Source organism: Colletotrichum siamense (assembly GCF_013390195.1).
Source record: "Colletotrichum siamense strain Cg363 chromosome Unknown KSG_Cg363_contig01, whole genome shotgun sequence".
Classification (NCBI taxonomy): Eukaryota; Fungi; Ascomycota; class Sordariomycetes; order Glomerellales; family Glomerellaceae; genus Colletotrichum; species Colletotrichum siamense.
Window position 1 is genome coordinate 7,397,486 of NW_023501014.1, and position 12,865 is coordinate 7,410,350.

General features: G+C 31.5%; 1 protein-coding gene across 1 annotated transcript; it reads right to left on the reverse strand.

The window, feature by feature from the left end:
* Positions 1-421: 421 nt before the first annotated feature.
* Positions 422-654, reverse strand: CGCS363_v001866 (uncharacterized protein; the record flags this gene model as incomplete). The annotated part of the gene is made up of 2 exons (XM_036633715.1): positions 422-514; positions 568-654. The coding sequence occupies 2 exons, from the start codon at positions 652-654 to the stop codon at positions 422-424; spliced, it is 180 nt and encodes a 59-aa protein (XP_036502446.1).
* Between the last annotated feature and the right edge of the window lie 12,211 nt (positions 655-12,865).

Consider the following 12,865-nt stretch of genomic DNA (forward strand, 5'->3'; position numbering starts at 1 on the left):
TATCAAGCAACTAGGGCCTCCGTGCTAACCACCAAGGCGAAAACGGCCTAGCTTGATGCGTGGTGGGACCGTATTCGTGGCAGTGTGGCTGGTGCCCAAGCCAAGCAGCAGAAGCTGTGTCAGTTGGCACATGCAAGTGTTTGCAGCGCTTCAGTATCCGTACTGCCATGATGTGCGTTTGCGTGGAGGCTTCCCGTGGACAGGTCGGAAAACCAAGTAACCAGTATGAGGTGCTCTGGAGGAGCTTCATCAGGCCTCCCCTGGACTCCGTGTTGTTCCTGTTTGGGGCCTCCCCTGGATGTTGGGCACAATAAGCTCGTTGAACCGGCCAAAGTCGCAGGCATTTCCTAGAAGATGCCATGGGTGATGCCGCTCCGCAGGGGCGTATTCGCCAGCGATAAAGGGCAATGATGTGCCCCCGTCATCCGCTGCGAAACAAACAATGATGATGCCGCGGGGCGGTTACCAAGATGCCGGACGATGGCATTAGGAACTCCTGCCAGTTTGCCAACGTCTGTGTTCTTGTTAGTGTGTTGGAAACCCAACTCTATCCAGTTTGCCCCCCACTGGCCGATATTGCCGACTTCTAGAAATAAGGACTGAAATGCAAGTCGAGAGCTTCTGATGTGATGACATTCCGCACAGGCCTGTCATTGTCATGCCGCGGCCGCCAACATGACCTATGTGCCGAGTCGCCGTGTCTGTTCCGAGTTAGTGTACCTGCCTGTAGCCTCAACTCTGTTGTGTGCTTCTCTGAAGGATCAACATGGCCTGGCACTAAGTGAGTTAGGAGTGGTTTCCGTCGCCTCCCCGGATGCCGAGCTTCGGCATACGTGCCGATAGCTCTGTCTGCCAATGAAGGACGATGTGAGCAAGCACTTCGCCTCAAAGATTGTTGCGGTGATGATAGTCATACATTTGATATTGCTTCCAGGTAGGCCTCCGAGGCTGGACGCCCGAGCCCCATTGTGAGCCGCGCATCGCATCTGCTGAGCCACATCGCAATATGGATGTTCACGCCACTGCTTGCGATGGCTGCAGTATCACACGAGGCACGCGCATCGAGATGCCACTGAGTGGTTCGCTGAATCCTCACAACTTCCAAGGTGTCCAAGACCAGACCCTGGCAAACCCTGCATGCCCTGAAGACTCCCCGCGACAATCCAATTGGCTGGAAAGGGGTCATGAGCCACACGTCTGGACGCACTCTTTTCCAGAGCCAAGTCTATGACCGAGTCATCTTGCGAAGATGTCGAGGGACGTGCCGCGAAGCCAGTAAAAAAAAGTGTGACACTTGACAGCTCAGAACGCGTGGAATAACCTGAGTCTGAAGGAGGCGAATGAGACACGACGTGGTGCTAGCCAGGTTAATCTGGGCAGCTGCGAGTTTGGAAACCACAGTTGGAACCTCATCGTTCGCCGTCATCTGTACCAAAACTCCCAGCCGTGCGGTGTCCAACGGCCTTGTTTCATATCGCACGCCCGTTTGCATCATGGTGCTTCTCCATCTCCCTTTCCTTCGCATTGAGACGCAATCTCTGCCATCTCAACTTTGGTGTTCCAAACCGATGAATTCGCGCTGGCAGGGTTGGCCTGGTAGCAGGCGCATTGAAACTGATGGCTAGGGTTGGCAACAGGGGACCTCGTAGCACACAAATCCCATCTCAGGGCTGTGAATGGTTTGCCGCCATGAAAGAAGCGATTCTGCAGCACTCTATCGAAAAAGAGTAGGGGACATTGTCCATAGCCTGAAGATCGCTTTCAGGTGGTTGACAAGGCGAACCCAGGCTTGCCGTCAAGCAAAAACAGGCGGCCAGCTGTTTGAGCGGTGTATTGGCAGGGCGAACGATAGGCGGGCCGCACAGAAAGACGTGGATATCCCGGCAGTCGACCGAACAATGCAGTCCACCTGGTGCGGTCGCGGCCGAACGATGGACATTGAGTTTTGGAGCCGCCAAAATGTATGCATCGAGGCTTTCGCGACATTGCCATGTTCATGCCTCGTACTTGGAGATAGACAACCTGTTAGCTGGAGTCCCTGCAGCCGCGGCCGCGCCAACGAATACCGTTGAAGCAATTGCCAAGTTGCGAGGCGGCAGATTTACACCCGGCTGTGGGGACGCGGCAGCAGGCGTGGCGGCGACCAGCGCGGGCCGGCGCCAGTAGCAGCAGCTTAAATGCTGGCGTTGATGATGGTGATGACGGCAGCTTGGTTCAGTTTGCCTGTATTTCTATCATGGTCTCGCATGCGTGTCTGCATCGTGCGGAGGGTTGACTAGACCAGTGGTCATTGGGCGCGTACGATGCGAGTTAACCAGGGCAGAGGCTTCCTGGTATCGAGGAAGGATTGGAGGTGAATGTCTTGCGAAGCGGCCAAGTCTCTGAGTCTCGAAACAAGGCTCTAGCGCGAATTCAAGTCGACAAGAAACAGTAGCGCGGTTATGCAGTATGCGGAATGGTTGGCCATCAAGCTGTGCCTGTGTAAACTGCACAAGCAGCGCTTACTTGGTGGCGCGTGCTTTGCAACGAGTGTGTCGTCCATGGACGCCAAAGTCAAGACTTGGATTCAGGGAACGGCTGCGTCATCGTCGAGGTGCGAACCTGTGGCTGCATGGAAGAGTGTATCTTGTACAGCAGGATTGGGATGCGTGACAGGCCCAAGTGTTAAGCAGAATTTCGCGCAGGGGATCCGACCGCCGTGTCTGAAGTTCTGTACGCAGTACTATAGTAGCACCCGGTTTGCAAAAAAAACGGCACACTATAGGTATACACCACCTAACCCCCCCTTTTTTCTACTAGTAACACAGCATTAATTTGATAGTTTTAACTACTAAAAGAATTCTTTTTTAATAATAACTAGCTTAATTACTAATAAGTTATTTAGCCCTCTTATATAATTATCTCTTTAAGCTTTAAAGGTATTAAATCTACTTACTTATTAATAGACTTTTACTTAAGCTTCTTATATTATACTTCTTTTATTAGTTACTATATATCGCCCTCTTTTTAGTAAGGGTATTAATATATAGTTTTTTTTAGTACTAACTAGTAGTTCTTAATAAAGTTTTAATTTAAATTATTATAATAGTTAAAGTAGTAACTTAGTTTATAAGCTATTTTCTAGTCTTATACTTTATTTTTCTTAGAGGGACTATAGCTAGAATTTCTATTTTCTTCTAATATAAACATATTACTATAGTTAAACTACTTCTTAACGTAAGGTTTAAGAATCTACTCTATATAGTACTTATAGCTTATCTTATTATTATAGTTATTAGTATTATAAAAGATTAGTTTACTTTTAAACTTATAGCTAACTACTTCTTATATATAGATATATTTATAGTAGTAATCCTATAGTAAATTAATCTCTTAGATATACTTTAAATAAAAACGCTCTTTAAGTTTATAGATAATATAAACCTTTCTTTTTAGCTTTAAACTAAAGTAATATTTATTAAAAAAATATATTATTTATTAGTAATTAATAATAAGGTACTACTTTAGAAGCTCTCTAGCTTTTATAATATAATATTTAGTAGTATATAAGTTAATTTAGCTTTTATAATAAGTAATATATTTATAGTAGCTAAGTATATTTATTACTTATTAAATAATCTATTAGTAATAATTAACTTTAAAACTAGCCTCTATAAGTAAACTCTACTAAGTAAAGGTATAGCTTATAAGGGGCTAGCCTTTAGTTTATTTAACTTAGGGGTGCCTTAATTATAGAAATCTAAGCTAAAGAGGGGAGGGTTCTAAGAAGCCCCTTATATAGAGGAAAAATAAGTATAAGGTAGTAGTTAAGTAAATATAGTTACTAAGAGCAGAATTCTCCTAGGTTTATAGCACTACTTAGATATTAATAATAAGTATAGCTTATAATATATACCTCCCCTCTAGCTCTTATATAAGTATAATTATAATATAAGCTAAAAGTAGTTAGTATAAGCTATAAATAGAGCTAGTATTATATTAATTTAAGCTACTAATTACTTTACGCTTTATAAATAAATAATATAATAATAGGATTTTTTATACTTAGTTTACTTCCTATTTTTCTTTCTCTTATTAACCTATATAATAATAAGTTAATTAATTAATTATAATATTATTTTAGCTAACTTTTTATTATTTTAGTAGTATTTCTAGTATACTCTTAGCTTATTATTTATATAAGTTAATTAGCTTTTAATCCTTATTAATTACTAACTTATTTAGATCTAATTAATCTACTCTCTCTACTTCTATAATAATACTACTTATATAAAAATACTTATTTTTTCCCTATTATTTTACTATAATTAACTTAGTATAGCTTACTTTATTAAACTCTAATATAGAGATAAAATCTCCCTCTATTATTATTAGTAGTACTTTACCCTCTAAATATTCTAAGTTTATTAGTTTCTCTAACTATAAAAAACTTATTCTTAAAAAGTTTAACCTCTTTAATAACCCTCTTTACGTTCTAAAAAGTTAAAATCTATATACTTATTTTAATTAATTTCTCTCCCTCTATTTTATTATTAAAATACTTATTTTTATATATTTCTATTTTATTTTTCTATTACTTTTTTAATATTTTATTAGAACTTTTACTTATATTAGCTTATTTTTAGTAATATCCTTTTAGATAATACTTAAAAACTTCCTTATAAAGTCTTTTATTTAAAGTATATATCTATTATAGCTAAAGCTAAGAGGTTTAGTAATATTATAGCTTATTATAATATCTTTAAATAAAATATATTATCTTTATATTTTAAGCTTATTTTAGAACTAACTATTTCTTTAAGTAATATTACTTAATATATTTACTATTCTAATAAATCTATTAAATTAATTTATATTAATATAAATACTTATCTTCTATTATTCTAATACTATAAAGCTAATAATCTACTAAAGTAATAAAAATATAATTTACTACTAAGAAGAGTTTACTTCTCTTAGTTATAACTATTTTACTTATTATAATATTAATAAGAAAACCTTAATAAATCCTTATTATTTTATTATTCTAATAAAGTTATTAACTTTTTTATTAACTTTTTATATAAATTAAAGCTTATATAAAGCTTTTTTATACTACTTCTATTTAAAACTATAAAATTTATATTAAAGTTAAAAAGAAATATATTATTAAAGTTATTACTAAAGCTATTATTAATACTAATACTTCCTTTATACTTTCTATTAGTTCTTTAGTTACTTTTATTCTTAATATTCTTATTATTACTTCTACTTTAATATCTCTTTTAATTAAGCTTAATAAAGCTTAACTATACTATTTTATTTAAGTTTACTTAGATATAGCTAAAATCCTCTATAAAGTTTATTATATCTCTATTCTACTCTTATTTTTAATATTCTAACTCTTTTTAGTTTACTAATATTACTACTACTATTTATACTAAATAAGAGGAGTAAAAAGTTTATTTCTAGAGTTTTTATTTTACTTACTTATTTACTTATTTTAAGTTTATTTTAGCTTTATTACACCTTTCTATAGCTTTATACTATAATAAAGTCTTTTTATTACTCCTTATTTTTTTATTTATAAACTACTTTATTACTTTTCCCTTTATTTTATTTATACTTATTTATTATTATTTAACTATAATATTATATATTAGGGGTTACTATTATTTTTATCTATAAAGCTATACTTTTCTTTAAACTTATTTACTACTTAGTTATTTTATAGGGATTATAAAAGTTCTTAAGTAAGCTAGCTATATTCTAACTACTTAATTAATAACTTATAATATCTACTCCTACTTATATATTTCTACTATACTACTAAAATAAACTTAACTTCCTATTTATTTTCCCTATCTTTAAAAATAAGTAATAGTTAAGGATTATTAACTTTTTAACCTAAAAGTAAGTTATTTATAATATATTATAATAAACTAATATAAAAATAATTATAAACCTTACTTAAAATATTTAACTTAACTATAATTAATAAGATTATTTTAGTTACTTTATACTTTAAGTGTAACTAATCTAACTTTTTATAAGGTTATTCTATATAGAAGTTTATTAATAATAACTAAACTTTATTACTTATTTTATAGTGCTCTACTAATATCTTTTTAGTATTTACTAATTACTCTATTATCTATTAAGCTATTATAATAATAATTTAAGCTAACTTTATAATTAACCTTAGTTTACTAATAAACTTATTAGTAGCTAATTTATATAAGTTTATTAGCTTTAATATAAGCTGAATTATTAATATTAAGTTAATATAGTACTTATAAGTAAAGAAGAATAAGCTTATTTCTATTATAGCTATATTATAACTATTAATTACTAATTAAATAGATAGTAAGTAAACTTCTTAGTTATTTTAAGTAAAATTAATTATTATTTATAGAACTATTTAGATCTTCTAATTAAAATATTTAGTTACTTTATCTATCTATAAGTAAAAAGTAATACTTAAATATTATTTAATCTTAGTAAGTATATAGAATTATTATTAGAACTAGCTTATTTAGTTACTATTTCTATTACTAATAATTAACTTTAATATACTATAGAACTAATAATAATAGTTTATAAAATATTCTATATATACTTCTATATTTATTAATATTATCCCTTTTAGTATTATTATTTTTAAAAGTTTATTAACTATTACTTAGAGGTATTTAGATCTTATTTTTATTATATATAAGAGATTTATTATAAAGTTTATAGTAAAGTTATAATATAGCTATTCTACTACTAGTAATAGCTAAAAGAGTTTATATTTTACTTATTACTATATTATTCCCTAGCTATAGCTATTATAGTTCTTTATAAAATAATAAATAGCTATAAACTACTTTAGCTAAAAGTACTATTAAGCTAAAATAGCTAATATATTATTTTAGCTAAAGTAGCTTATTATTACTAAGTTATAATACTTCTAGATTAATTATATTTAGAAAGTATTCTATAAGTAGTTTTTATCTATTAATCTTAATACTTAAATTTAATCCCTAAATATTAATTAGTTAAGGGTATTTATATTATACTTAGTAATTTATAGTTTTAAGCTTAATTAAGAAGGGAAATTTTAATCCCCCCTTTTTATTATAGAATAAGCTTCTTAATATTAATTATTACTTACTTATATTTTATTCTAAATATATTAAAGAGCTAAATCTTTAAATATTAATATTTTAGAGGCTTCTATAGGTATTAATCTATATACTTTTCTTAAAGTAGAGTTAAAGATTATTTATATTACCCTTCTTTTTTTTTATTTATCCTCTTAACTTTTTAGGATATCTTATTTATAGTATAAAAATATATTAAGTATAGCTATAAAGTAACTTAGTTAGTATTCTAAAAAGAAGTTATATCTTAAAAGCTATTCTACTTAATAACTTTAGCGTTCTATTAAATATTACTTTTATATAAAATATTTAAGGTTTTTATAGTTAGTTAAGATTTTAAATCTAAAATAGCTTCTTAACTCTATATCTTATATACTTAAGTATATAATTACTATTAATAGCTTTTTATTATAAATTAAGTAATTATATTAAGTTAGAGTTAGCTTCTATAAGTGAAAAGTAATAAAATATTATTACTCCTATAAGTTTTCTTAAGTTAATACTCCTCTTAATATAAACCTTAAGTAATCTATTTTAATAGTTATTAAAACTTATAAGTTAAAGTAGTATAATATTAATATAGTTTAAAAATAGTATTTAAGTATTTAAAATATATCTTCTTATTCTTTACTTTAAATAAATAGAACTCTTTTTTTTATAAAGAAAATAAGAAGTTTAATAACCTCTAAATACTTTAATATAAAGATTTAGTAATAATTAGTAAACCTAAAGAAACTTTATAGTTTTTTTATAAAAATAAGTATTTCTTATTTAATAATTACTTATACTTTTTCTATATTATAAGTAATACTTTCTCTTACTTTAAGGATAAACTTTATATATTTTATTATTTTTATAGAGAACTTATACTTTATTAAGTTAAAGTTAAAGCTAGCTTTTTTAAGTACTTAAAGAACCTTATAAACCTTCTACTTATAGTCTACTTAGGAACTACTATTATAAACTAATATATTATTAATATATATTATTATAAAGTTATTAAAGAACTCTTAAAGTATATTATTAATATATTATTAAAATATTATTAAGGTTTTATTTAGCTTAAATAGGTAGACTAACTACTTAAAAAGCTTATATTATATATAAAAAGTAGTTTTCTCTTAATACCTTTTTACTATATAAATCTTATAAAAAGCTATTATAATATCTAATTTAATATATTATTTTATTATACTAACTTTCTAAAAAGTCTTTTAAATTAAAGGTAGAAAGTAATAATCTTATTTTATAATTATATTTAATACTTTATAATTATAATAGAACTATAATCCCCTATTTAGTTTTTAGATAAAGAGGATTAGTATACTTATAGGTAACTTATTAGCTTAAATAAACCCCTTATTAAGTAAGTTAGTAAGTATCTTTTTAAGTATTAGTAACTTTTCCCTTAATATACTTTAGAGAGAGTTTTAAAGTAAAAGCGTTTTTTAGCTAGAAGTATTATAATTAAAGTAGATTTTATAATTTATATTAAAGTAACTTAGGGGTAGAAGATATAATTTAGTAGCTTTAAAGAGTTTTATAAATTCTTTATAAATATATTATAGTAATCTCTTAGAATAATCTTTTAGTTTCTTTATTTTAAGTACTTTCTTAATATTTTTTAAGCTTATAACTTATATCTTTATTACTACTTTAGATAGCTTATTCTTATTAACCCTCTAGTAGATTACTATAAATAAAATAGTATTTAACTAATAAGTTTCTTAGATTTCCCTCACTTTTTAAGGCTCTTCTTATCCTTATAAAGTAACTATAACCCCTATTTTCTTATAAAATATATACTTCTCTACTATATTATAAATAATATTATTTTATTCTATTTATAGTTTCTTTAAAAAGAAATTAATATCTAACTTTCTTACTATATAAGTAAAAAGTTACTATATATAGCTCCTAATTTTAAAGTATAATATAGTTACTCTTTTTATAATAGTTTAAGCTAAATTATTAGTAAAGCTTTATAATTACTATACTTAGTAGTTAATATATAATAAATAGAGGTAGTAAGTATATTAGTAGTTTATTATTATATAGATATTATAGCTATAGTTTATTAAAGTATTAGTAAGAATATTTTTATTAACTCTAACTATTAATATTATAGAAAGTTTATTTATACTATATTTTAATTAGAACTATTTCTAATTAACTTATTCTTCCTCTATTATCTTTAATACTTAATTTCACACTAAAGTTATTTATTTCTTAAATTAGAAGTATTTTCTTCTTTTTTAATCTCTTCTAAGTTTAAGTATATTATTTCCTTAATAGTTTTTATTATTCTAAAGCTATCTCTTAACTTCTTAGTCTTTTAGTAGTTTTTTTATAAGTAGCTAACTTAATTATAATTAAAATAATAATATATTTCCTTACTAAAGTTTTTATTTATTTTTTTATATAAAGTATATACTAAACCTATTATCTTAATATCCCTATTTATATCTATTTTTAGAGGTAATAACTTTATTCTAAAGGTCTTAAGCTAGTGTGAAATATTATAAATATAGTATAATCCCTTTAATTTCTATATAATATCTTATATAAAGCTTATATATTTAGTATACTTATAGGGGGTTAAGTAGTTAATTAAATAATTAAGAAGTTTATATAATAATACTTTATATAAGTAATTAATCTAAACGTTATCTAGCTAAATTATACTACTTACCTCTATAATAATATATTTAAAGTAGAGAAAAAATAAAGTAAAAGTTTTATTATATTTTATCTTAAGCTTTAATAATCTTCTAAAAGCTTTACTTTTTATATTTAGGTTATTATAAATATAATCTAAGTATATTAAAAAAGCGTTTAGCTTAAATAAACTATTACTACTTTTTAAGCTATAGAAAGCTATAACTACTAGCTATACTTTAGGTTCTAAGTAGGAGTTAATAAGATATTATATTTCTTAATTACTTAGGTAGAAAGCTTAATTTATCTTAATCTTATTATATATTTATTACGCCTATATAGTATACTTATTATAACTTCCTTTAAACTTAAGGGGGTTAAAGAGGAGCTTTAAGTACTAAATATTACCTATTTCCTAAGTAATATCTAATTTAAGGAGTAGTAATAATATTAATAGTAATACTAATAGAGTTACTATAAGGTTTAATATTATTAATACTAATATATTATTAGCTATTATTATTTATATTAGATCTATAGCTAGCTTATTATTAATCTACTATAAGATTATTAGGTTATTAATCTAGTTATTAAGCTTATTAATAGCTATATAGATTACTTTAAATACCTCTTTATTTATTAATATTAGTTTTAAGCTAACTACTTCTAGCTTAATTAGCTTTATTTTCTACTTACTATTTATTACTCTATATAATTAGTAAAGTAAGTATTTAAATTAAGCTTAAATATATAAGAAGCTAACTTTTAGTTTATTTAACTTAGAAGTGCTTTAATTATAGGAATTTAAGCTAAAGAGGGGAGGGTTTTAAGAAACCCTTTATATAGAAGAAAAATAGGTATAGAGTAGTAGTTAAGCGAATATAGTTACTAAGGGCAGAATTCTCCTAAGTTTATAGTACTACCTAGATATTAATAATAGGCGTAGCCTATAATATAGCTATCCTATTTAGTATTCTATAGTAATTACTTTATATAATAGATATCTTTATTTAATAAGAGCTTTTTATATTTTTATATTTTATTAATATAAAAGTTATTATAGAAGTAGCATAAGTTATTTTATAGTATATAGTATTTATACTAATAGCTAACTCTATAATAGTTAAAGACCTACTACTTAGGGTAATTAAGGTTAATTTTTATAAAGAACTTAATAGTTTCCTATACTTTAGCCTTTTTTAGCGTATTATGATAAGCTAGGTATATTTTATATAGAGTTATTATATAAAAAAAACGGGAAAAAATAGCGTACTTTAGGTGGTGCTGAGGGTAAAAGTAAGGGGTAGGGTGGTGTGGTGAGGTGGGTGGCGTATAGTATGCCGTTTTTTTTACAAACCGGGTGGGTAGGTAGTAGTTGGCGGAGGAAACGTCAGGCGCAGATCCGAGTTCCGGGGGTTAAGCTCTTTGAAGCCGTTGTATCGTCGGATATGCATCGAGGTCGTTTATTTTTGCAAAGTTTTCGCAAAGACTAGCCAAGGGTATCGGTTGCGCCGGCTGTTGATGAATGTCCCAAGACGACTGCAAACGGATGTTGTTGGCTGACAGAGACCACTCGCAGCACTCACAGTAGCCAGGGCCTAGGAGAGAAGTTCCACAGCAGATGGCCGAAGGGGGAAAAAGGGCTGTTCACACAAAAAAAAATCGGACTTGGAAGCTGCAGTGTGTGGGGAAGTCGAGGGAGGGGAGCTGCTGCCATGATCAAGATCGACGCCGCTGAGGTCATCAGGAGCTCAAAAGTGGGGCGTCATGGAGTCGTGGATTCGTAACCATCTGCACTGCTCCTGCAGTGTTGGTGCACCGCTGCTGCTCCTGCTGCACCTGCCTCAGCACCGAGTGCTGGAAAGGGCAACCACTGCAGTCGAGTTGCTGCGGGCAGGAAGGCGGCACGGGGACGCGACTGCTTGAATTGGACTTTGAGAAGTCACGATGCTACCTGCTGCTGCCACCGACGCTGTCGCCCTTTCTGTTTCCGTCAGACCGTCTGCTGCAGCTCTCCAATTGGCAGCCGGGGATTGTCAACCGCAGCCCAATCCAGACGACGAGCCCAATGGCAATAAACAAGAAAACCAACGGCCAGCTAGCCCGTCTTAGGAGACCAGCTAAGCAAGTCCAGGCCTCCATGAGCCCAGGCTAGCTCACCGCAATCTACGAGAACAAGGCCGTGATATTATGCGCCCTGGAATTGTCCAAAACATTGTCGACAGTCATCACGAATCAGCCAACGAAGTCGCGCAGTACCAAACTCAACGCTAGCAGAAAGTACCCTCGCATTGCAACTGGGCCTCCGATGGGGCTTCGACGTCAGGAGATATCAAGGGTCTTTTTTTTTTTTTTTTTTTTTTTTTGTCAGGTCTTCAGTCACATCACGAGTCGTTCAGAGATTTGCAATTGCTGCAGTCACGCAAGATACTGCAGATGCACCTTCCTCCGCGGGGTGCGGTCGCGAAAGACTCAAGCCACGCCGATCACGGATTTTCCCCGACCTGCCAGCCTCGACGAAGCCCAATGAGCAGCCTCACCAACCATCCCGCCGCATCCACTCTGTACGTCCCTCTCCCGCACAACATTCCTCTGGTATCCGTATGGATACAGCCATCTAACGAATGCCTTCCTAGCACCCTGGGTCTTCACCGCCCGCCTGTTTCCTCGCTGACACGCTGAGCAAGCCACAAGCCCCCGCTGCTCCTTCCATCGCCGCGCCCGCCTCACTCATGTCATCATCCTTCGACCATCTCCTCGGATCTAAGGAGCCGGATCGGTCACTGTCAGCCACCATAGCGATCTCCCTGAAGATCCCGACAAATAACTCCGCGCCAACCACTGCCGCTAGAAGCCTTACTAACGCAGACAAGTGCCGTCCGCCGCCTTGCTGGATGTTGGGCATGAGCACCCAACAGCCCTACTATGCCTATGCCGTACGTCGGGCATTACCGGTCTCTTCTCAGTAGCGCCATCATGCGAGATGACTGGCCTCGACTGTGGGCGTCGCACTCCTTGATCGCGCTTTCGACGTCCACAGCGAGGGCGAGGAACTGCATCGCGCCAGAGCCGCAAATGACGAT